At 45.2% G+C, this 26,919-nt stretch overlaps 1 protein-coding gene across 1 annotated transcript; it reads right to left on the reverse strand.

Moving 5' to 3' along the window:
- Positions 1-8,701: 8,701 nt before the first annotated feature.
- On the reverse strand, positions 8,702-22,138 carry TOMM5 (translocase of outer mitochondrial membrane 5). The gene is made up of 2 exons (XM_030192458.1): positions 21,801-22,138; positions 8,702-9,188 (listed from the first exon to the last, which is right to left on the reverse strand). The coding sequence occupies exons 1-2, from the start codon at positions 21,919-21,921 to the stop codon at positions 9,154-9,156; spliced, it is 156 nt and encodes a 51-aa protein (XP_030048318.1). The 5' UTR covers positions 21,922-22,138; the 3' UTR covers positions 8,702-9,153.
- Positions 22,139-26,919: the final 4,781 nt, after the last annotated feature.

Here is a 26,919-nt window from a genome sequence, read left to right on the forward strand (position 1 = left end):
CAGAGGAACAGGTGGTGCATTTCGAGGAGGAAAGGTGGGCGGTTTCCTCCTCGGTGATATCAGGAAAAGAGGAGAAGGAGGCCTGGGTTGGTTGGTTGAGGGAGTGGGTTAAAGGGTGAAGACCTATAGCCCGAGGTAGCCATCCTTGTCAGCAAAATCACTTCCTCCCCCAAATGGAGCTATTTCTAAGGAAAACGAAGATACCCATAGCAGGCCTTATATTCTCACATATGTTGTCCACATTGCCAGTCCAGAGCTTGTAACAAGCTTAAATAGGTCTTAGAGCGTGAGATGCGCTCAACCACGAATGCGTGTGCCTTCCCGCCCAAGAGCGCGGGACCAGCAGTACAATATAAAACATTAAAAAAAAAAAAAAAAAAAAAAAAAAGAGACAACTCCAAGGGGAGGTGGGAGGGTATATGAAAATATAAGGCCTGCTATCCTCAGAGAATACCTGGTACAGGTAAGTATCTTTGCTTTCTCCAAGAAAACGTAGGCCTACAATTCTCACATATGGGAATCCCTAGATACCAGGCTCACCAAAAACAACCAGCGGCAAGGGCAAAAAAGTTATTAACCTGAAACTATATACAATCTGAGTAAGAGTGCAGCCTGGAACAGAACAAAATGGGCGTAGGAGAGTGGAATTGGACTCTAGACTCCACACAAACTCTGCAGAACTGTCTGCCCAAACCAACTGTCGTGTCGGGTATCCTGCTTAAGGCAGTAATCAGATGTGAATGTGTGAACTGAAGACCACATCGCAGCCTTGCAAATGTCTTCAACAGAGGCTGACTTCAAGTGGGCTACCTAATAACTCTGACATGACTCTCAAGGGTTTGCCCAACCTTGGCATATGAAAGAAATGCAATCTGCCAACCAATTGGAAATGGTGTGTTTGCCAACAGTGAGTGACCCCCATCCTATTGGGATCAAGAAAAACAAAAAATTGGGTGGACTATCTGTAGGGCCTGGTCCACTCAAAAAAAAGTCCAGTGTTCGCTTGAGGTCCAAGGTGTGCAGTGTGCTTTCGCCAGGATGGGCATGAAGTTGGGGAAGAATGTTGGCAAGACAAGCAACTGGTTCAGACGGAACTCCGACACAACCTTAGGTATGAACTTAGGGTGCATGGGGAGGACTACTCTGTTATGATGAAACTTCATAAAAGGTGAATCCATCACCAAGACCTGAAGCTCACTGACCCTGCGAACTGAAGTAACAGCCACCAAAAATATGGCCTTTCAGGTCAAGCACTTCAGATGACAGGAATCAAGTTGATCAAAAGGAGCTTTCATCAGCTGGGTGAGAACAATGTTGAGGTCCCATGACACAGATGGCGATTTGAAGGTACAGATAAAGAAGGCCAAGAGGGATTACGAAAAAAAGATAGCATTAGAGGCAAAAAAGCATAGTAAAATATTTTTTCGGTATATTAAAAGCAGGAAGCCGGCAAAAGAAACGGTTGGGCCACTGGATGACCGAGGGGTAAAAGGGGTGATCAAGGAAGATAAAGACGTAGCAGAGAGATTGAATGAATTCTTTGCTTCAGTCTTCACCGAGGAAGATTTGGGTGGGATACCGGTGTCGGAAATGATATTTCAAGCGGACGAGTTGGAGAAACTTACTGACTTCACGGTAAACTGGAGGACGTAATGGGGCAGTTCAGCAAAACTGAAGAGTAGCAAATCTCCTGGACCGGATGGTATTCATCTTAGAGTAGTACTGATAGAACTGAAAAATGAGCTTGCGGAGCTACTGCTAGTGATATGCAATTTATCCTTAAAATCGAGTGTGGTACCAGAAGATTGGAGGTTAGCCAATGTAACGCCCATTTTTAAAAAAGGTTCCAGGGGAGATCCGGGAAATTATAGACCGGTGAGTCTGATGTCGGTGCCGGGGAAAATGGTAGAGGCTATTATTAAAAACAAAATTACAGAGCACATCCGAGGACATGGATTACTGAGACCGAGTCAGCACGGCTTTTGTGTGAGGAAATCTTGCCTGACCAATTTACTTCAATTCTTTGAAGGAGTAAACAAACATGTGGACAAAGGGGAGCCGGTTGATATTGTGTATCTGGATTGTCAAAAGGCGTTTGACAAGGTACCTCATGAAAGGCTACAGAGGAAATTGGAGGGTCATGGGATAGGAGGAAACGTCCTATTGTGGATTAAAAACTGGTTGAAAGATAGGAAATAGAGAGTGGGGTTAAATGGGCAGTATTCACAATGAAGAAGGGTAGTTAGTGGGGTTCCTCAGGGGTCTGTGCTAGTACCGCTGCTTTTTAATATATTTATAAATGATTTAGAGATGGGAGTAACTAGCGAGGTAATTAAATTTGCTGATGACACAAAGTTATTCAAAGTCGTTAACTCACGACAGGATTGTGAAAAATTACAGAAGGACCTTACGAGACTGGGAGACTGGGCAGCTAAATGGCAGATGACGTTTAATGTGAGCAAGTGCAAGGTGATGCATGTGAGAAAAAAGAACCTGAATTATAGCTACGTCATGCAAGGTTCCACGTTAGGAGTTACAGAATCTGGGTGTCGTCGTCGATAATACACTGAAACCTTCTGCTCAGTGTGCACTGCGGCTCGGAAAGCGAATAGAATGTTGGGTATTATTAGGAAAGGTATGGAAAACAGGTGTGAGGATGTTATAATGCCGTTATATCGCTCCATGGTGCGACCGCACCTTGAGTATTGTGTTCAATTCTGGTCACAGCATCTCAAGAAAGATATAATGGAATTGGAGAAGGTGCAGCGAAGGGCGACTAAAATGATAACGGGGATGGGATGACTTCCCTATGAAGAAAGACTAAGCAGGCTAGGGCTTTTCAGCTTGGAGAAGAGACGGCTGAAGGGAGACACGATAGAGGTATATAAAATAATGAGTGGAGTGGAACAGGTGGATGTGAAGCGTCTGCTCACGCTTTCCAAAAATCCTAGGACTAGGGAGCATGCGATGGAACTACAGTGTAGTAAATTTAAAACAAATCGGAGAAAATTTGTCTTCACTGAACGCGTAATTAAACTCTGGAATTCGTTGCCGGAGAATGTGGTGAAGGCGGTTAGCTTGGCAGTTTAAAAAGGGGTTAGACGGTTTCCTAAAGGACAAGTCCATAAAGCGCTACTAAATGGGCTTGGGAAAAATCCACAATTCCGGGAATAACATGTATAGAATGTTTGTACGTTTGGGAAGCTTGCCAGGTGCCCTTGGCCTGGATTGGCCGCTGTCATGGACAGGATGCTGGGCTCGATGGACCCTTGGTCTTTTCCCAGTGTGGCATTACTTTTGTACTTATGACAGGGGGCTTTGTCAATAGCAAACTTCTCGTGAAGCGTACAGCTAGAGTCTGTCCAGAGATAGGCTTACCCTCTACACACTGATAAGCACTAATTGAACTGAGGTGAACTCTTACGGAGTGGGTCTTGAGACCAGACTCAGAGAGGTACAGAAGGTATTCAAGCAGGATTTGCATACAACAGACGGCAAGCCTACTCCTTTGAGTAACTCCTCTAAGTGGAATCTCTTCTGGAAGCCAGCAAAACCCAGCAGACAGCCTCAGGAAGATGCAAGGAAGCAAATTCTAAGTTCTCACCATCCAGGCTGTGAGGGCCAGAGACCAAAGGTTGGGATGCAGAACAGATCCCTCATTCTGCATGATGAGGGTCAGAAAACACTCTGAGCTCCATGATTCTTTGGAGGATAACTCCAGAAGAGGAGGGAATCAGATCTGCCAGGGCCAGAAGGGAGCAATCAAGATCATGGTCCCGCAGTCTTGTTTGAGTTTCAGCGAAATCATCTCTTCAAGGGGAATGGGAGGATATGCATACAGAAGTCCTGTCCCCTAATGAAAGAGGAAGGCATCTGATGCTAGACTGCTGTGGGCCTGGTACCTGAAATAAAACTGAGGAACTTTGTGATTGGACAGAGCGGCAAAGAGATCCATTGATGGGGTGCCCCACACTTGGAAGACCTTGCAGGTAATGCCCATGCTGAGGGAACTGAATGACCCTGCTCAGCCTGTCGACCAGGCCGTTGAATTTGCCCTCCAGAAGTGGCTTGAGGAGCATCCTGTGCTGATGAGCCCAATGCCACATGCAGATGGCCTCCTGACAGAGGGTGTGATCTGGTGCCCCCCTGCTTGTTTGTACAGTATATGGCAACCTGTTTATATATTTGAGTACAATTTGGTTGCTCAGCCGATCTCTGAAAGCCTTTACAGTGTTCCTGATCACCCAGAGCTCAAAACTGATTTGGAGATCTGTTTCCTGGGCAGACCAAGCACCTTGGGTTTGAAGCCCGTCTAAATGAGCTCCCCACCCTACGTGGGATAAATCTGTCGTCAGCACCTTTGTGGGTTGTGGAATTTGGAATGGGAGTCCTAGAGTCAAATTGGATCAAACTATCCACCAGAATAGGGATTGAACCAACTCTGGCAAACTTGGATGACATCCTCTAAGTTCCCTGTGGCACGACACCACTGGGAAGCTAAGGTCCAATGGGCAGTTCTCATGTGACGATGTGCCATGGGTATCATGAACAGTAGAGGCCATGTGGCCCAACCTCAACATTTGCCAGGCTGTGACCTGCTGAGCTACTCGGACTCCAATGGCAAGGGTGACAAGAACGTCTGTCCGCGCCACAAGGAAAAAAGCCCGAGCCAGCCGAGTGTCCAGCAGGGCTCCAATGAATTTCAAATCACTGGACAGGGAGAAGATGGGACTTGGGGTAGTTTAAAATAAATCCTAGTAGCTCTAAAACTTGAATAGCCTCCGCATGGACTCCTGAGCACCGTCCTGCAATGTGCTTTTCACCAACTAGTCATCGAGATTGGGAGTCCACGTGTACCCCTGGTTGTGTAGTGCCACTACAACTACTGCAAGACACTTGGTGAAAACCCTGGGAGTTGATGCAAGGCCAAAAGGCAACACACGGTACAGGAAGTGACATGTCCCCAGCCAAAACCAAAGATATACAGGAAGTGAGTATAACCATCCTTTAAGGCCAGAGACTTGTGGGATGTAACATACATTGTAACATAGGCATATTTTCAAAGCACTTAGCCTTCCAAAGTGCCATAGAAACCTATGGAACTTTGGAAGGCTAAGTGCTTTTAAAATATGCCTGGAAATAACATAGTAGATGACGGCAGAAAAAGACCTGCACAGTCCATCCAGTCTGCCCAAGAAATGTGCCACTTTTTTGTGTATACCTTACCTTGATTTGTACCTGTCTTTTTCAGGGCACAGACCATCCAAGTCTGCCCAGCACTATCCCCGCCTCCCACCATCAGCTCTGGCACAGGCCGTATAAGTCTGCCCAGCACTATCCCCGCCTCCCAACCACCAGCCCCGCCTCTCACTACCGGCTCTATCCAATCTCGGCTAAGCTCCTGAGGATCCATTTCTTCTGAACAGGATTCCTTTATGTTTATATTTATCGCGCGCATGTTTGAATTCCGTTACCATTTTCATCTCCACCAGCTCCTGCAGGAGGGCATTCCAAGCATCCACCACTCTCTCCGTGAAAAAATACTTCCTGACATTTTTTCTTTAGTCTGCCCCCCCTTCAATTGAGATGTAACCCAAGCAGTCCTCAAGTAGGACAGGACATAGTCCCATGTACCAAGGATGCCAGGGCCAATAAGATCACCCAACCCGGGTATCGTGCAATGCGTCCCACTACCCTGCCCACCATGGGCCACGGAAGGAACACGCAGAGCAGGGGAGATGGAGGCCAAGTTTGTAGGCGCACATCTATCTTCTGGGACTTGAGATCCTTGCCCCTGCTGAAAAAATGTGGCACCTTCATATTGACCCTCTTGTGCCATGAGGTCTAGCGCCAGTAGACCCCAGCGTTACATGATTGGAGAAAATGCCTGACCTGAAAGTTCCTACGCCCCAGGATCCAACACTTCAATGTTCAGAGACACCGCACTGTGTCATGCTGAGAGAAGGGGTCGACACCGCTCTAACTAAAGTCAGAGAAGTGATGCCTCCTTCGCTAGCAGGGCAACTTTACTGGTGTTAAAATGACAGGAGTCCTGCTTACTGAGAGCTGGCTAGTCTTTTTTGAGACAGAAAAGAAACACTGCCCCACATTTAACTCACGTGCAAGAACTGGGGGAACGGGGTCAGGCGGGGGGGGGGGGGGGGCAAGGGGGAAGGGACCTGGCCCCACCAGGTGTACACTGCTCACCACCAAAGGGAGTCCTCACCCCTAAAGGAAAGCTCAACTTGGCCCGAGGGAATAGGTACAGAGCCCAACAAACCAGAGCTGCAGAATTATGACCCTGTACCTGCTAGATAGAGAGAATACCGAGGTTTAGGAGGCTGCACATAACCACATATAGTGAACCTCAGAAGTTTTTATCTCCACCTGCTGGAAGAGGGAAATAACCCACAACTCTAGATTGATCTGTGGGATGCTATGGAAAAGCTCTTGCTGTTGTTGCCAGGTTATGCTGCTCTGGAGCAAGTTGATAGAGGTGACAGAAAATTAAACTGAGGCTGGCATGGTGAATTGGGCTGCATCCATGGGATCCTCTGAGTTCAGTGGCACACATATGCATTGATAAACAGATAAAGCCCGTCTACTCTTTTATAAATATGTTACCCGAGTCTGTTCTATGGAGCATCATATCATCACAGCTTGTATTAAAAGTTCGTTTCCACTGAAGTGCTTCATTTTTCATCATTTTTATTTTTGCAGAATACGTATTTAAGTCTTCAACTCATGTCAGAGGATATTTGGTACAGACCTTAAACTAGTTTGGAAGGCCTCGCTGACTGCCTCTAACCTGCCTTTTTCAGTCCCCCCCCTTTTTTTTTTTTCAGAGTCTCCTGTCTATCTGATATTTCTTCTCTCGCCATGTCCACCAGCTCTGTAGGTGCTTGAGCATCTCCAATATTGAACAAAGTCTTTGACTACATCCTGGGTGATTGCTGTTGGGTTTAGCACCCCCAATACGTTTTTAAAAGTTGGCTCCTATGATTCCATGTTCCCTCTGCATCACTATCTGCCCTGTCTAGCATCTCCCGTCCATCTCTATCCCCCCACCACACGTTCAGCATCTGCCCACTCAATGTCCCTATCCTTTTGCCCCTGGTCCTATCCCACCCCTTATCTGACATTGCTCCTGTCTGTCCCTATACTCTCCCCCCCCCATGCCAAGAATCTATTCTGGGTCCCTCCCCCATGCCCCATCCTGAGGCTACTATCTCTCCCCCTGAACAGATCCACTATACCTTCTCTTGACTCTCCGGTCCTCAAAACATGTATTAACATCTGTTAATGAGAGCGATTAAAGCAGGTGGGCTCTGGCTGGTTCCAGAGCCTTCCCTCTGCCACATCCCACCTTCCATAAGGTAACTTCCTTTTTATTCACAGGTAGGACATGAATAAGGGCAGCCTACTTTAATCGCTGCCATTGCTGGATATCAAGGTGCATTTTGAGAACTAGGAGGGGAGGGAAACGTGAAGATAAAATTCAGTAACAAAAAAAAAAAGGGGGGGGGGGGTAGGAGGCTTTTCTATTGTTGGTTTTAATTGTCTACTGGTAATCAGCCTGCTACTGAAAATCTGATCACAGTTACTAATCCAGGAATGAGATATACACAAGGACCATTCTTAGGAAGGTCAAAAATATGGAGCTATTGTTGGAACTAGCAGCGAGATCATGAATTTCTGTTCTCAAAGGCCACAATGCCATGTTTTGCTTGAGAGAAGAGGGTACCTGCTACCACAAAACTCTCCTGGGCCCAGTCCTAAATAACCAGATATCTGATCCTACTACCCCTCAGACAGGTATCTGGGGCCACAGTTAGAACAAGGGGAGAAATGCTAACCCTTGAAAGGAATGTGCCTGTATACTCATGCAGGAAAGAACCCAAGGTCTGCCATTGTGCACGAGGATCCCAAGAACAAGTATACTCAGAGCCAAAGCATCCATGTCACTAGACTATTCGGAGTCTAGGAATTTCACCCTTAATGGTGCAAACTCACTGTCCTTGTGGTCTACATGGTCAGAAGGTCCAGAACAAGGGGGTCACTGTAGACCAGGTACTACAGCCAGAACTGTATATAACTGGTAGCTTCAAGGATAATCTGGGTCTTATGTTATCACTACAACTGAGCTAATAGTCCTGTCATCATTTCTCAGCTTATAAAACAAACATCACTGTTCCTGCAACGACTACAAGATGTTTTCTTACCTGCATTCCAGTGAGGAGGACTCAGAGCAAACAGCAGCTGTGGATCCAACAGTTGGAGACGGCCTTTCTTATGGGTTGTAACCAAGCTCTTTATCGTAATGGGGAGATAAGCAGAAGCCTATAAATAGGGTCTAAGGTACTATGTAACTTTGTAAGTGTAAGTGCTTTGAAAATACACCTGCACAGTATCCAGCCTTCAGTTTATGTGAACTGTGCTTTTTATATTTTGTGTAGTAATGATTTGTATGTAATAATGCACACTGCCTAGAATGGCAGATTGTGTGGTTTAGAAATTTAAAAATATAAACATTTATCAATTGTATTTTAAACCTGTTTTCTGTTGGTTGTGGGAACGAGGGGGTGGGGGAATCTTCATCACTTATTACTGAAAACCACTTTGAATGATCCATGAACAGTAAGACAGTGTATGCAAGTTTAAATTTAAGTAACAATATTCTAATTGAAAAAGACAGCACACCAGGTTCAATAATCCAGCTTTAATACAGAAAATGGTCATATGAATTTCTTATGTTTTTTGATGAGTTACTACTGAGATAGTAACCACAGCAGAGATGTTTCAGAAATAGCTTTATAAACAGCATTACCACAGTAGTTAACTGGGGAAAGCTGCACAAAACTAAGTAGCATGACTTACAATACAGGGTTAGCATCCGTGTAATTCAGAATTTCTGTAAAGTTCAGACGAGAGGCGGCATCATATAAACAAGTCTGGAAAACTGATCTTTAAACAAGCAGCTCGATTACCTTCAGAACCATGACTGGTCTCAAGCTTCCAGGTACGCTACTATTCAGATAAAACCCAAAACATTTGTGTCCTTTCAAGAGTTGAAGCCTCTGGTATTCACAGTTTGCAAATATGCAAAACGAAAACAGAATACAGCCACTATTCCTTTTTACATTGAGCCAGTTTTCAGATACTGTCCAACTTCTTTAATATGAAGGGAGCTGGGGAAAAAAAAAAAAAGTCAAAATGTAAACAAATATCATGCTCGAGCTGTTTTTATTTTTATTAAGAACAATTAGCTTTCAAATGCAGATGAGAAAAATCTATATTAAACCTGAAATGGAAAACTTAAGTGACCAAACTTTTCATAGCTAGTACTTATTAGACTACATTCAGCAATACATGCAAAAGTAGAACTTACATAAGTATTACCATACTGGGACAGGTCGAAGGTACATCAAGCCCAGCATCCTGTTTCTAACAGTGGCCAATCTAGGTCACAAGTACCTGGCAAGATCCTAAAAAAGTACAATACATTTTATCTTGCTTATCCTAGAAATAAGCAGTGGATTTTCCCCAAATCCATTTTAATAATGGTCTATGGACTTTTCCTTTAGGAAGCCAGCCAAACCTTTTTTAAACCCCGTTAAGCTAACTGCTTTTACTACATTCTCTGGCAACGAATTCCAGAGTTTAATTACACGTTGAGTGAAGAAAACTTTTCTCTGATTCGTTTTATGTTTAAACAATTGTTATTGAATAAAGTAATACAACCTTTAACTTTTGCCAGATGTTCATCTTTTCTATTACATAGTATCCCTCTTCCTCTTTTACGAAGTCATAGACTTACATACATTAATAAATACAGGACAAAAGCAATATCCAGCACTAGGACCACAACATGCCTAGGACATAGATGGGGGTGTCTGGTCTCCCAGACCATCCCCAGACAATTCTATGAGTCCTATAATTTGAACATTTATGGTTCTTATTGATGACAATATTAATATGATAAACATTACATTCCCTTAAACTGTTCTTTGTCCCAATGGATTCCATCTCCCCAATGACTCCTTTATTCTTCCCTTATAAACCCCCTCCACCCCCTCACATCCCCCCCCCCCCCTTCTCCGCTCATGTCTGATAGCATTCTAACCAACTTCCAACCATTACAGTACATTAAGGACTAAACTTCTCCCCCTATGGGTCAGAGAATCTATGTATGCACCCCAGAGTTTTAGAAATGCAATTATCCGTTTGGGTCCATGTTTAGCTTCTTTTACTTCCCACATCATCAACTGGTGAATTAAATTTCGCCAGTGCCAATATTTTGGTCCCGTATCAGACGCCCAGTATTGCAAGATACATTTTTTCGCCAGCAAGGTAAGTTTGCGAAATAGCAATGTCCCCTGAGGTGTCACTGCCCCAACTGGTCCTGGTAGGTTCAACAGCAACTGCTTGGGTTTGCCCGCTATCTGGTGACCCAGTAATTTTGACAGGTAATTAGTTATTTTCCCCCAGTACATTTTAATTTTCCTACAGCCCCAGAAACCATGATAGAAGGTATTTTCCGCACTGCCACAGCGCCTGCACAACGACGTCTGTGTCCCCCCAAACTTTGCTAGTTGTACTTGAGTCATATAAGCTCGATGTATGAAACGGAAGTCACATTCCCTATATTGTGCACCACTAATCACTTTTGGTATTCCTTTCAACTGCCTATTAATGTCCCATGTCGCTAGACTAACTCCTAGGTCTTTTTCCCACCGCTCTCTCAATTGAGTCAGGTTTTTGGGAACCGTTCTCGCCCACAGGGCCTTATGTAAACCAGAAATGGATGGGTTTGTCACTGAAACCATTTCAAAAAAGCTCCGATTTGTTTTAAAGTTACTACTTTGTAGCTTCATCACGTGCTCCCTCCAAAGATGCCTGTTTTCCCCTCTATTCAAAGCCACCAAGCCCAAAACTTATGTGCGTGCATTAAAAAAAAATGTATTTTATATTATGATGGAGGATCCAGAATGACTGCCTAGAAGGAGTTAATCCTGCCCTTTTTTTTTTATACTAGCTTTTGGAGTTGACACATATTGCTGCCTGCCCTTCCCCTCCTTATTTTGTTTTATTGTCAGTACTATCTTCCCGCGACAACCTATATCCCACTGCTATTTTGTTCTTCTAGTCTGTGTTGTGTGAATGCTTTATTCTTTCCTATTGAAAAATGGAGTTCTTTTCCTTCCTCCTGTGTTTTGTAGATTGTACACCGCTTTGTCCTGCCCAGTCAGTTAAAGCGGTTTAGCAAGTTTCAATAAACTAAACTACTCCCAGTAGTCTAATGGCTAGAGTAGAGGGTGGAGAACCAAACTCCAAGGAGGTTAGATCAAGACAGCTGAAGCCTACGAGGTTAGCCTCCCTTTCCCTCTCCTCTGCACAGCAGTCATCCCTGTTCACCCAAAACAAAGCAAGCTAACCTATGAGGTGCTTTATCCACTTTGTAATTCTTTATTGTTGGTAGCATTTCTAGTTGATCTCACTTATATTTTTAAACATGTCGGCTTGTGTGGCATACAGATGTACAGAGGAAGTATTGGTTTCATTGGTTAGAGTAGCAATTACTTCTAAATTGTAAGTCAGCGAGTCATTTGCAGGGCTGGTTATAGGGAATCCCTGTAGTTTTCACATAATAAAGGCCACCAAAACAGACATGTAATAAGAATCAGGTGCTCAACAACATTAATCACGTTGAAACCTGGGAGAATTTAACATCTTTTTGCCTGTGTGTACACCAAAAGAAAAAGATGGCATGTTGGAACTTGCTCATTATGTTTTGTGGAATGCAGTGCTATATTATAAAAATGCACTTTTTTTTTTTTTACTACTAATTCACAGAGATTGAATGCATATTTTCTGTCCAAAGTTAGTCTGCATATGCCATAGTTCAGCACACTATTAGCCACCAAGTTCAAAGTTAAAATTAATTATGCTCAGTGGAAAATAATTCTGCTGGCTCAGGCTGCCTGCTACATGAATATTCCATCACTGTTTCATTATTGCTACCAAGTATTACATATTTGGGGCATTTACTTTAAACTTTGATTGTTTTAAGTTGTTTATCCAGACCTTACATACACATGGTATTTTTTTTAAACCCAAAGGCAAATCCTAAGGGTGGATGAACAATTAGGTATAAACTGTATTGTTTCTGACTTGTACAGATCAGTACGACACAAAGCAGTCCAAAACATCTGCTGTCTAGAATTTTGGAAGATGGAAATGAGGAAGTTTTTTATGTACTTTGTAGTACTTTGTAGAAGTTGTTGTTTACTTTTGCAGTGTATGTATGGATGCCTGTGTGCATGTGATAATGTTTGAATATACTTATGGCTATGATTTCTGAAGGTAAAATTATGTATCATACCTGATAATTCTTTCCATTAATCATAGCTGATCAATCCATAGACTGGTGGGTTGTGTCCATCTACCAGCAGGTGGAGATAGAGAGCAATCCTTTTGCCTCCCTATATGTGGTCATGTGCTGCCGGAAACTCCTCAGTATGTCGATATCCAAGCTCCATCCGCAGGACTCAGCACTTACAGAATTACACCCACAAAGGGACACTCTGCCCAGCTCACCACCGCCGAAACGGGGGAGGGGAATTAACCCAGCTCATCCCCACACAAGTGGGGGAGGGGAATCCGTCCAGCTCATCCCCGCGGAGCGAGGGAGGGACACCACCCCGCCGTTGCGGGGGGATCTGGCTTATCCTGCAACCGCAGGAGGAGCTGACTGACCCTAACACCGCCGAAGCGGGAGGGGTACAAAGCTGCCCTACAGCCGCACGAAGCGGGAGGGAGCGCCAGCAGAAATTTATGTCTCAATCCAGCCCCGTAAAACGGAGGGGAGAGGAATGCAGCAGCTCACTGTAACACAAATTCGTCTCAACTCTTGAAGAATCCATTGAAAAACTTGAACACGAAGTCCTCCTGAACAGGAACTGAAGACTAAACTTGAACCTGAAATGCAACCAGAATATAAACAATACAGATATCTGGGAGGGACTATGGATTGATCAGCTATGATTAATGGAAAGAAAATTATCAGGTATGATACATAATTTTACCTTCCATATCATCATGCTGATCAATCCATAGACTGGTGGGATGTACCGAAGCAGTACTCACCCAGGGCGGGACATTGAAATCCCTGACCGCAACACTGAAGCTCCAAACTGGGCCTCCACCCGAGCAGCCACAGTCAAGCGGTAATGCCTGGAGAAGGTATGGGCCGATGCCCAAGTTGCCGCCTTGCAAATCTCTTCCAAGGAGATGGACCCGGCCTCTGCCATCGAGGCCGCCTGAGCTCTAGTGGAGTGAGCCTTCAGCTGGATAGGCGGCACCTTCCCCGCGGCCACATAAGCCGCTGCGATGGCTTCCTTGACCCATCTTGCCACTGTAGGCTTAGCAGCCTGCAGACCCTTACGAGGACCTGCAAACAGGACAAACAGATGATCCGACTTCCGGAAATCATTGGTCACTTCCAAGTATCTGATGATGACTCGTCTCACATCCAGATATTTGAGAGCAGAGTATTCCTCTGGGTAGTCCTCCCTACGAAAGGAAGGGAGACAGAGCTGCTGATTCACATGGAAGCGAGAAACAATCTTGGGCAGGAAGGAAGGCACTGTGCGAATAGTCACTCCTGCCTCAGTGAACTGCAGAAAAGGCTCTCGACATGAGAGTGCCTGGAGCTCGGAAGCTCTTCTGGCTGAAGTGATAGCCACCAAAAAGACTGCTTTCAACGTCAGGTCTTTCAGAGATGCCCTAGACAAGGGTTCAAAAGGCGGCTTCTGCAAGGCTCTTAGCACCAGGTTGAGATTCCACGCAGGCACCACTGAGTGCAGAGGAGGGCGCAGGTGATTAACTCCCTTGAGAAAGCGCACCACATCTGGCTGCGAAGCCAGGGAAGCACCCTTCAGGCGGCCCCTGAAGCAAGCCAGAGCCGCTACCTGGACTTTAAGGGAACTGAGCGACAGGCCTTTCTCCAGACCTTCTTGCAGGAACGCCAACACTGAAGAAATTGGAGCAGTGAAGGGAGAAAGTGAGCCTGCTTCACACCACGCTGCAAAGGTACGCCAAACCCTGGCGTAAGCAGAAGTAGAGCGCTTCCTCGCTCTCAGCATAGTGGCGATGACCTTGTCTGAGAAGCCCTTCTTTCTCAGACGCTGCCGCTCAATAGCCAGGCCGTAAGACCAAAGGGGGAGGGATCCTCCATCACCACTGGACCCTGATGTAACAGGCCCTGCTCCACTGGCAGCCGCAGAGGATCGTCGACTGAGAGCCTGATCAAGTCCGCATACCAGGGACGTCTGGGCCAGTCCGGACCCACCAGGATTATCCGGCCCGGATGCTTTGCCACCCGGTCTAGCACCCTGCCCAACATGGGCCAGGGCGGGAACACATAGAGAAGCTCCTGTGTCGGCCACTGTTGGAGAAGAGCATCTACTCCCAGGGATCGAGGGTCCCGTCCTCTGCTGAAAAAGCGCGGCACTTGGCAATTGGCCGATGACGCCATCAGATCTAGGCTCGGCTGGCCCCAGCGCTTCGTGATGTCCAAGAACGCCTGAGCAGATAGCTGCCACTCTCCGGGCTCCAAGGTATGGCGACTGAGAAAGTCCGCCTTGACATTCATGACTCCGGCAATGTGGGCCGCTGACAGCTGTTCCAGGTTCGCTTCCGCCCACTGGCATAGATTCATGGCCTCCTTGGCTAGAGGGGCGCTCTTGGTACCTCCCTGGCGGTTGACATAGGCCACAGCCGTGGCATTGTCCGACAGGACCCGTACTGGCTTCAACGCCAGTACCAGGATGAACTCCAAAAGTGCCAACCGAATGGCTCTGAGTTCCAGGAGGTTGATAGACCACTTTGCCTCTGCAGGAGACCAGAGCCCCTGCACTGTCCTTCCCAAGCAGTGGGCTCCCCAGCCCGACAAAGAGGCGTCCGTCGTGACGACAATCCACTCCGGGGTCACCAGAGGCATTCCTGCAGACAACTTGTCTGTCTGCATCCTCCAGCTCAACGCCTTGCGCACTGCCGGGACCAAGGGAAGGCGCACAGCATAATCCTCCGACATCGGAGTCCAGCGCTGCAGCAGAGAGAGTTGTAGTGGTCTCATATGAGCCCTGGCCCAGGGCACTACTTCCATCGTGGCCGTCATAGAGCCCAACAGCTGCACATAGTCCCAAGCCCGAAGAGCAGAGGCTACTAGGAACTGGTCCACCTGAGCCTGAAGTTTGACAATCCGATTGTCTGGCAGGAACACTCTGCCCACTTGGGTGTCGAATCGAACTCTCAGATACTCCAGGGACTGAGTCGGGCGCAGCTGGCTCTTCTCCCAGTTGATGATCCACCCCAGGGAGCTCAAAAGAGCAACTACCCGGTCCACAGCTTTGCCGCACTCTGCATAAGAGGGGGCTCGGATCAACCAGTCATCCAGATAAGGATGGACTTGTACTCCTTCCTTTCGCAGGAAGGCCGCGATGACCACCATTACTTTGGAGAAGGTCCGCGGAGCAGTAGCCAACCCGAAAGGGAGGGCTCTGAACTGGAAGTGTCGGCCCAGGACTGCAAAACGCAGAAAGCGTTGAGGAGGCCAGATGGGAATATGCAGGTACGCTTCCTTGATGTCCAAGGAAGCCAAGAACTCTCCTGCCTTCACTGCCGCTATAAAAGAGCGGAGAGTCTCCATGCGAAAGTGCCGCACTTTCAAGGCCCGATTGACCCCTTTGAGGTCGAGGATAGGCCGGACAGAACCTCCTTTCTTTGGTACCACAAAGTAAATGGAGTAACGTCCCTTGCCAATCTGATTTTCTGGCACTGGAACGACCGCACCCAGGCGTATCAGGTTGTCCAAGGTCTGCTGCACTGCCACAGCTTTGACCGGAGACTTGCAGGGAGAGAGTACAAACCCGTCTCTTAAGGGTCGGCAGAACTCTAACTTGTAGCCATCTCTGATGACTTCCAGCACCCAAGCGTCTGAAGTTACTCTGGTCCAATCGCCCAGAAACGAGGACAGGCGTCCTCCAATCTGCACTGGGCCATGGACCAGGACCCTGTCATTGGGTACGAGACCCTGGGGGAGGACCGGAGGGCGTACCTCCGGGACGGCGGTCTCTGTGAAAGGAATGCTGCTTGGGGGAGAAGTTCCTTTTGAAGGAAGAGGGGGTAGAGGAGCCCGACTTGCCCGGGCGGTACCGACGGGCTTCTTGAAACCGTCCTCTGGAGTTACCGGGGCGAGCACTGGCCCGAGCCCTGACCTCTGGTAACCTCTTGCCCTTAGACGTGCCGAGATCGGTCACGATTTTGTCCAGCTCGACCCCAAAGAGCAGCTTGCCTTTAAAAGGCAACTTAGCCAGGCGGGACTTAGAGGCGTGGTCCGCAGACCAATGTTTCAGCCAAAGCCAGCGCCGCGCAGAGACTGTCTGAGCCATGCCTTTAGCCGAGGCTCTCAAGACATCATACAGTAAGTCTGCCAAATAAGCCAAGCCCGATTCCAGGGCCGGCCAGTCAGCCCTCAAGGAAGGATCCGAGGGGGAAGCCTGCTGCACCATCGTCAGGCACGCCCTGGCCACATAGGAGCCGCAAACTGAGGCCTGCAAACTTAAGGCAGCCGCCTCGAAGGACGACCTTAAAGCCGCTTCCAATCTTCTGTCTTGGGCGTCCTTTAGTGCCGTGCCACCTTCCACCGGCAACGCCGTTTTCTTAGTCACCGCAGTGATTAAAGAATCCACGGTAGGCCAAATAAAGGCCTCACGCTCACTTTCAGGCAAAGGATAGAGGCGGGACATTTGAGGCTCACTTCCGGGACATCCCATTGAGCCGAAATTAAGGTGTGCATGGCATCATGCACGTGGAAGGTTCTAGGCGGGCGCTTCGTCCCCAGCATAATGGCGGAGCCAACAGGGGCTGAGGGAGAGACGTCCTCTGGAGAGGAAATCTTCAAAATGCTCATGGCCTGCATTAACAGGTTGGGCAAACCCTCTGAGCGAAAGATCCGTGCTGCAGAGGGGTCATCCGCTCCATCCGAGCGGGAATCCGTCTCCTCCAAGGAATCCCCAAAGGACCGTTGGGAGAACTCAGATAAGCTGCCCTCATCTACATCAGAGGAAATAGCGTCCTCTAAGGCCTGTGAATCCACCCGAGGGCGTTTACTTCCGGGGGCCTCAACCACTTTATCGGACAAGGGAGAAGGGGCAGCGTTTTGCATAAGGAAGGCCTGATGCAGCAGCAAAATAAACTCGGGGGAGAAACCCCCCAGACTGTGCAATTCAGCAGCCTGGGCCACAGCCCTAGACGCACCCTCAACCGGCGCTCGCAAGAGCGGGGGAGAACCATACTGCGCATCCAAGATGGCGTCCGGCATGACACTCCGCAAAGGAGCCGCGCAGGAAGAACGGCGCTTAACTTTAGCCGTTTTTTTGCCGTCGCCCAAATCAAGGGCGGCCATGGCATGAACGTCTCCCAGCTCAAGGGCGGCCCAAGAAGAAGCCGTCCAAGCAGAGTGGCCGGCCAAGATGGCGGAGGCGAGCAGCGGGGGATGGGCGTTTATGGCGGGAAAAACCGCCGCGCCGGAGGAAGACCCGGGACACTGACCGGCCTCCAAACTGACACCCAACAAGGGCGAATCAGACTTTAAAACCCCCGCATCCCCGCTAGAAGCGCACACGCGGTCCGGGGAGCGATTCTTCGCGCCCTCGCCCTCCGACGCCATAGGCCACGTGGAGATCAATCGGGGAACCCCCTGCCCGCTATAAAAAGGTAAAAATTACCTGCTTCTCGCTCCGAGCTGTAACGACCTGGTGTCCCAGTGAGTAGCTGCAATAAACGTTTAAATAAACGTCGAAATAAACACCCTTTAAGTACATCCAAATTTTTTTTTTTTTTTAACGGAGCCAGCGGGAGGGGGGAGAAAAGGAGGGACCTGGCGCCACCAGGTTTGCACTTGCTCAAGAAGAGCCCTCAACCCCAGGCACTCAACAAAACCTAAAAATTAGGCTTGGAGGCCTAGCCAGAGCTGCTGCTGTGTGTGACCACCACCTGCTGAGATAGAGAACATACTGGGGAGTTTCCGGCAGCACATGACCACATATAGGGAGGCAAAAGGATTGCTCTCTATCTCCACCTGCTGGTAGATGGACACAACCCACCAGTCTATGGACTGATCAGCATGATGATATGGAACATGCGGCATCATTAAAGGAACGACAAATGCCCAGTTGGGTATATATGCTAATCTCAACTTTGTTAAATGCTTCAGACATACGCATCTACTTGCTACCATGATGTTACTAAATTCGATTAGTCAGTCTCCCTGTATTTTCAAACGTAAGCCACATTGAACCTGAGTTTGGTTGGGATAATATGGGATATACAAGTGTCAAAAAAATAAATCCTTTATCCTCCACCTTTTAAGATACTGCCTGTCAAGTTGGATGGTGATGGCATAAGGAAAGCAAGTTTGGTCTACTGAAGACCAATATAAAATAACCTGTTCCTTTGCTGGGCTCTAGTATTGCCATATTGAAAATGCAATCATACTGCGCCTTTGTGGTTATGTTCCACTAATAAGTTAAACAATTAACTGGCTTTCTTGAAAGGACTATAGGGCTAATATACCTCTATATAACCTTTGGATGCATGACTAGGAACACAAACACACTTATTTATTCAATATCAAAATTCCTCATGTACAGCCAAAAAAACACCTTTTAGGGTGGATAGTGTTCACAATGAGCTTATTTTATTATCGACCAGATAATAGAGCTAAGAGTTTTCAGTTTTGGCACAGTATAAGTCAGCACAAGAACAAAATATAAGAAAGCCAATGGACTGAATTGGGGCTTACAGCACATTTTGTTAAACAAATGAGAGATCTGCAATGCATTAAACAAAATTTGTATTCAATTTTCTTATAAAACCATTTTATCCCCGAAACAAACTCTAGACAGAATAATCCATTTGTATATCTAAATTGTAAACTGCTACAAAAAGATATGATTCCATGTGCCCCAGTGAAAAGGAGAGTTTAATTTTACTTCCATTTTATTACAATACATTCCATCTTTATAACACCAGACTTCCCAAGGCAGATTACAACAGTTAAGATGAACCTATCAGGAAACAGGATGTCCTCACTTAAATTCGGCCATGTATTACTGTATTCTATAGAACAGCGCAGAAAACTGATCTCCAAATACAGCATTTATTACTGCTATTTCTACCAGCTACAATCATTTTTAAGCTGTTTTAGTGATATAGATGTCACGAAATAAAATTCGATATCTAGTTATGGGAAGCTTTCAAATTAGTAAAAAGTGTAAGATAAAAGATTTTTTTCTTTAAGGCAGTAACTATCCAACTGGAGCAGTTTCAGAATTTTTACAGAGGGACCAAGTATAAACTGTTCCTTATTTCTAAAAAACTTTTGCTATTGTTTTGGGTGAGCTAAAATGGTGGCAATTTTCACCTACTGCCGGAAAGCTCCGTGTACTGGCTTCAGCCCAAATAATGGGCTAGATAGGAGACGCCAAGAGCCTCTCTCAATCTAACCTTGTTCAAATCCCACTGTGGCTCCTTGTGATCTTCAACAAGTCACTTAACCCGCCATATGTCTCGGGTACACACAACCTGTGAGCCCTCCAGATACAGAATGCTTACTGTACCTGAAAGCACATGGCTTCAATAGAATTTGAGTTCACAAGCAGAATATTCAAAAATTAAGATTTAAATCAGCTAGACTTAATGAATTCCCGTCACCTTAAAAAAAGACACTATCACCTTCCATTGTGTACTAGAGAATGACACGGGGACCCGCAGTAACTGAGGGGATGGGGACAAATTTTGTCCCTGTGTCATTTTTTACTTTGAAGCCTGTTAATTAACTGGACTATAATTTATGTTTGAGTAATGCAGATAATATTTTGATTTTTTGGAAAAACAAGCAAACATGCTGGCCACAACTTGCAAACTTTGCTGCTACCAGCACATCTTCTAAGAAGCCATCTTCTATTGCAGAAAGGACTGTGGAAGACAGGAGAGCTAGACTGATTCCTGAGATTTTTAAATCTGAATGAAGAAGGCAACAATCAGTGCTTCACAGGGCATATTTCTCCCCTCTAAGGCATACAAAACGGGTTGTACTTTGTACACCTAGACATTTTAAAAGGGTGGATTGGGGTAGTAGAAATCAGTTATTGTTGGGGCTGGAAGGGTAGAGGGTGGTGATGAGGAGGGTTATTAAAGACGCTGGCTGTTATTGTTAACTTATACACAATAGGTGCCCAGCACATTGTTCCGTTTTATACTTTAATAAAAAGATCAAACATATAAATTCCGAGTGACCGTACTCACCCGCAAACTTGCAGTAGAGACTTCCCTCTCTGTCCCGCCCCCACGTCAATACGTGATGACAGGGGCGGGACAGAGAGGGAAACTGCGTGAACGGGAGGGAGGGAACCGCCGAGATCACTACCGCTCCCCCCACCTGGAGTTGCTGCCGCTGCCCCCCCTCCACCCAGCCCGGGCCCTCTTCGCTATTGAACTTACAGCGCCGAAAACGCAGCAGGCAGATCAGCTGAGCTCCCGTCTGCCTTCCTTCCCTGCCTGTGTCCCACCCTCGCCGACGTTATGTCACACGAGGGCGGGACACAGGCAGAGAAGGAAGGCCGACGGAAGCTCAGCTGATCTGTCTGCTGCGGTTTTGGCACTGTAAGTTCAGTGGCGAACAGAGGGCCCGGCCCGGGTGGAGGGGTAGCCGCGGCAACTCGGGGGGGGGGGAAGGGAGGGGAGGGCAGGAGAAATGCTGGACATGTGAGGTATCAAAAGGAGGGACGCCTTGGAGCTGGGAGGGGGAGGGACAGAGGGCCCTTGGAGCTGGCAGGGAAGGAGGGAGGGTGCTGGACATGGGAGGTCAGAAGGAGGGGGGGCCCTTGGAGCTGGGAGGAAATGGGTCCTTGGAGCTGGGAGGGAAAGAGGGAGGGCAGGGGGGCCTTGCAGCGGCGAGGTGGGGGGGAGGGGTCCTTGGAAAACCCCCATACCAATACTTACCTGTTTTAAACGGGCTTAACGGCTAGTTTAAATATAAAATCATAATTGTTCCAGGTTTCTATAGATGTGGACAGAGCCCATGGGGATGGAGCAAGGCCTGCAGGAACGGGGAGGAGACAGAGCCAAACTCTGTCCCCGTGTCATTCTCTATTGTGTACATACTACAGCTAAGTGGGGGAGAAAAAGCGACTGACCCGCCCAATAAACGCTTCTGGCTCAAACTGCGATATTCTGCTAACAAATGCACTTCACTAGTTCTTTGTAAAAACATACCGTTTTTCAATTTAATCTTTTTAATTATCAAAACATCATCAAACCGTGTACTTATACTTAAACCCACTATTGGTTTAGTGGAGGTCACTTCCCCCATATCAAACTGCGATATGCCATAAGCATTTTATATTAAAAAAAAAAAAAAAAAAACTAAAGTACCAAATTTTTAAGAGCACAAGAGCTGGCTTGGCTATACCGGCCACTTTGCCTCCCAAAAGAACAGTGCATGGTTCTTGGCAAAATGTTTTGGACTCCTCCCCGAGATAGTTTCCAAAAATACCAGGAAACTTAGAGGACATCAGCGTGCCGCTTGCTGGGGCGCTATCAAGCCTGCGTCTGTCTGAGCCCAGTTTTTTCGACCCCGACGCTCCAACGGGCCGAATTACAAGAGAGGAAGGGAAGGGTGGTGAAGAAATGTCACAGGGCCGTTGGTCCTAGAATTGAGCCCCCCCTTCACTTACTGACTCTCAGGAGCGCCACGTAGATGCAAAAGTTGCGAACGGATTTCAGCACGTCTTCTCGCATCTTTTTCTTCATCTCTTCTGGGTCTAGCTTGGGCCCGAGGCCTTCCATGCGGAACATGGTGCACTGCACGCGCTACCCCCGCCGGGAGCAGAATGTGATAGTACAGCTGACCAAGGCGTTTTCTTTCCTAGTTGTGTGTTCAGTCTTCTTGGCTCATTCCAGGAGCCTGATATGATAACGGACTCGAGCTGAGTGTGACCACGGCTCTTGTAATTATAGCGCAATTCGCTGGCCCTACCACCACCACCCTGTGCTAGTGGTCACTGAACCAGGAAGGAATCGGAAAGGTTAAACTCGATTCAACCAATCATTGTCAACGGTTGAAAAGGAACGTCCTCCCGAAACTGTGCGTCAATCAAGGAGGTTAGATTGAGAACAGAAGACGGGGGTTATGGGTTGAAGCCAAGGAGGTCGAAACTTGACGCCATTTTCCTTCACCCAATATACAATAGATAGCCGAAGATTATTAGAAAGAACGGACTGCCCACTATGTGTGGTTTCATCTTTAAAAAGTCAAAAGCAATTCTAGTTGGATTGACAAAAGGTTTGCTTTTTTTTTTTTTTTTTTTACTTATTTGGCAGCTTTTTCATTTATTTGAAGGCTTCCCGATATCAATATCATTAAATAAAATTGAATATTACTAAAACAACTTTAAAAATATTGTAGCTGGTAAAAACAGCACTAATACAGCAGGAGCATAGCCAGACCTGTTATTTTGGGTGGACCCTGAGTTAACCCGGGTTTTTATAATCTTTATTCAATGCACATGTTGGTTGATAAGCTTCATATAGAACAACAAAAAAAATAAACACCCAGTTAAACCATCCAACATGGCACAATAGAAACATTTATAGAGGACATACTCCAAGAACTCTTCCCCTCCTTCCCTATAAGCCCACCAGTCTGTTTCCACTCACCAAAATAACACAGCAGATGTACAGATCAGTAGGACTCAAAGAGGTAAAATAAGTGAAGTCATAACACAGGTTATAGCAAACTGTTGAACCACTCAGCTGGGAGACAAAGATTAACCCCCCCCCCCCCCAAAAAAAAAATACATGCCTTTTACAACCAAACAGACTTGAAGAAGAAATAAATATATACCACAGAACTAGAAAATGTTGACACATTTAGACTGACTCTGGAATTCTGCATGAAGGTAGCTCTGCCCTCTTTATTCCGTATCGCTCTTTTAAATAGTAGTAATAAACGGGGGGGGGGGGGGGGGGGGGCACTAGAGAGCGGTTAAAGAATGGCACCATGATTAAGGAGCTCCTCACCTCCCGGCTTAATAACATGATTTAACCTTCTTTTTCGACAAGTAAGAAGTATATATTTGCTTAATAACGCTTCATTAATGGCTACTAGCAAACAATCGAAGAGTGAGTTGACTCTTACAATGAGTTCCCGCTCTAAACAATCAAAACCGGATCTATCATCGCCGGAGAAAGTTACAAGAGACAAGCCTGACGTCGTTGCTACTTTTGCTTTAATAACGGAGCTACTTACCTCAATAACTGGAATGCTCTCTGAGAATTCTTCAGATGTAAAATTTATCAAGGCAGAGGTGGATCGCATCAATGCGCGTCTTGATTTGTTTGAAGGAAGAATGGATCAATTAGAACAACGCCTTAGCTGCATGGGACATCAGGCCCTAGTATTTCAACGTGCTACTAAAATGGTGCAGGATATACAACTAGCCATGGACGACGCAGGGAATCGACAGTGTCGGAACAATATCCGTCTGCTAGGTCTTCCGGAGCATTCAGAGGGGGAAAATCCCATTAAATTTCTTGAGGAATTTATCCCAAAGCTACTGAAGATCTCTTTTCAGCATTCTTTTGAAATAGAAAGAGCACACAGAATTCCATCTGGTCATTTTCTGGCGGGAAAACACCACACCCTATTATAATGAAAATCCTTTGTTTTCCTCAAGTCTCCGAAATTCTGCAACTTGCTAAGAGGCAACAGAACATTAAGTGGAATGGTAATCACCTTCAATTATTACTGGACTTCACCAAAAATACAGTGGATCTTTGAAGGACATTTCTAAATCTTCATTCTCGCCTGAGGGCTTTGAATGCCCGATTTGGTCTTTTAAGCACTGCTCGCATGAAGGTGACGCACCTTGAAATCACAAAAATTTTTACTGATCCTGTTATTTTGGAAAAATATATTACTGAACACGAAGGGGCACATATGCAAACAACTACGTGCATATGCAGATGATATCCTGTTGCATATCTCTAATCCAGAAACATCTCTTCCTTTTCTAACCAGTTTGTTGGAACACTTTGGTTCTCTTTCTGGATATAAAGTTAATTGATCAAAAACTGAATTAATGCCCTTTAATATACGTTGTAATAAATCACAAATAACAGCCTTCCCTATAAGATGGTGTCCAACTCAAATTAAATACCTAGGAGTCTTTTTTGGGGTCTCTTGGGAAGACACAATCAAAATCAATATGGATTTACTTTTGAAAAATACTCGAGACACCTGTACTATATGGTCTCCCTTGCATCTTAGTTGGTGGGGGAGAATTGAGACTATAAAAATGGTCATTGCTCCACATATTCTGTATATAATGAGTTTGCTTCCATTCCAATTTCCTAAGTCCTTTTTTAAGGTTTTAGATAATTTCTTCTTTTCTATGGAAAAATAAGCCTGCTAGAATTTAATTATCTAAATTACGTATGCCATGCCATTTAGGAGGTTTGAAATTGCCACACTTCTTTTTATATCAACAGGCATTTTTACTAAAAGGAGTAGTAGCATGGCTTAATTGTTCTAGTGCGCCTGCTCCTGCATGACTTCTTTTGGAACAAAAGATGGCTCATCCTCTTTCATTAGACTTTCTACCTTTATTGTCATCTTCCGCCGTAGTTACCTCATGGCCCATTATTTATGACACTCGTAAGGCTCTTATTTTTTTTAGATTCTACATGTGAAATGTCCATGTCCTCTTCTCAGATGGTATCACTTTGGAGCCATGCTCACATAAAAATTGGTTCTTCTTCTTTTATTTGGAAGGAGTGGATTTCCTGTGGAATATATTGTACAATTGGGCACTAATATTATCTCTTTTAAAGAGCTAATGCAAAAATTTCACCTGCCTAATACTCAATATTTTAGGTATTTACAATTGAAGTCTGCACTTGCCAAATGGCTGAGGAAGTATTATAATGCACAATTAAACCCTGGCATTTTTCATATATTTGACTCTATAACTAAAACAAAGGGAATAGCCTCACAATTTTATTCTGTACTCCTACCATCTAGTCACTTGAAAATTGTGGCTCTTCAAGATATATGGACAAGGCCACAAGGGACACTAATCATGCCATGTCTGATAAGTTATGGAAACGGTTTTGGATTAAATCTATTAAACCTATTGCTTCTGCCCCTATATTGCAATCTCTTTTCTTACTTTCACATAAAGCATTATGGACTCCAGTTAAACAACATAAGGTGGATTCTACATCTTCAAATCTGTGCTGGTCTTGTAATGGAGATATAGGTACATTAGAGCATATGTGTTTTTCTTGCCTGGATCTTCAGGATTCTGGTTATCAGTTTGGGACAGAATCTGTGCTATCTTTCATTTGAATCTCCCTCTTTCATTCCATGTTATAGTTTTTCGTTCTGCAGGGTTGAAACAAGCAGGAGTTAAGTGTAACTATAAATTATTTGATGCACTATTAGCGGTAGCAATCTCTACTATTATAAAAAAATTGGAAAAATCATAAACTGGTTTCTTTTTGCTTTTGGTGGGCTACTGTTTGTATGACTTTTAAATATGAAAAAATACTAGCTGAATGTACCAATTCTTTACCGGTATTTCATAAAACGTGGGAACAAGTAGCCAAATTTTGTCAAATTTCAACTGGGAACTCCTTGATAAGTAAACCTGTCTGTTTTGATCTTCTTTAACAGTCTATAAAGGCACTGTAATATTTGTGCAGATATTTTTTTTTCTTTCAAGGTAAAGAGCCTCTAAAACAGACATCATGTGAGAATCAGGTGCTCAACATTCAGAGTTTCTATTTATTTATTTACTTATTTATATAATTTATTTCCCACATTAAATATGAATTGGGTTGAAACCTGGGAGCATTTAAAATCTTTTTTTCCTATGCCTGCATCAAAAGAAAAAGATGACATATGGTAGAATGGGCGGAGCAAAGGCAGACTAGGCAGGGCTGGGGCATGTACTAAAATCTCCCTCTCAAAAATCGGGACCCCTTGGCAGCTCTATGTGGTCCACCTGTAAAAAGTCAAAAGCTGTTCCAGTTGGATAAGCAGTGCCTTTAAAAGGTGGAGGAAAAATATTTATTTTTACTTATTTTACAGCTTTTTAATTTATTTGAAAGTTTCCCCATATGTAGATATAAATATCATGAAATAAAAATTGAATATCACTAAAACAGCTTAAAAATTTATTGTAACTGGTAGAAATAGCAGTTATAAACTCTGTATTTTGTGCTCATTGTTCTTCAATGTTCTATACAATACTGATTGCCAAATTTCAGTGAAGATATTCTCTGTTCATCTTAACTGTTGTTGTAATCTGCCTTGGGAAGCCTGGTGTTATAATGATGGAATATACTGAAATTAAATGGAAGTAGAATTAAACTCTCCTTTCATTGAGGCACATGGAATCACATATTCACTTCATCTCTTTTCTATAAATTTACATTTTAGATACACAAATGGGTTATTCTGTTTTTGAGCCTGTTTCAGGGACAAGTGAGTTTTATAAGTCAAAATAAAAATAATTATTTTGTTTCATGCAGATCTCTTTTGTTTAAACATAACTAAATGGGCTATAAGCCCCTAATGCAGTCCATTATTTTTCTTATGTTTTCTTTTTGTGATGACTTATACTATGCCAAAACTGAAAACTCTTCTCTCTTCTATCTGGTCGATAATAAAAGGAGCTCATTGTGAACACTATCCACCCTAACATGTTGTTTTGTGACTTTACATGAGGAATTGTGATATTGCATAAATAAGTGTGTGTTTTTGTTCCTAGTTATGCATCCAAAGGTTAT

Source organism: Microcaecilia unicolor, chromosome 2 (assembly GCF_901765095.1).
Source record: "Microcaecilia unicolor chromosome 2, aMicUni1.1, whole genome shotgun sequence".
In the NCBI taxonomy this organism is placed as follows: domain Eukaryota; kingdom Metazoa; phylum Chordata; class Amphibia; order Gymnophiona; family Siphonopidae; genus Microcaecilia; species Microcaecilia unicolor.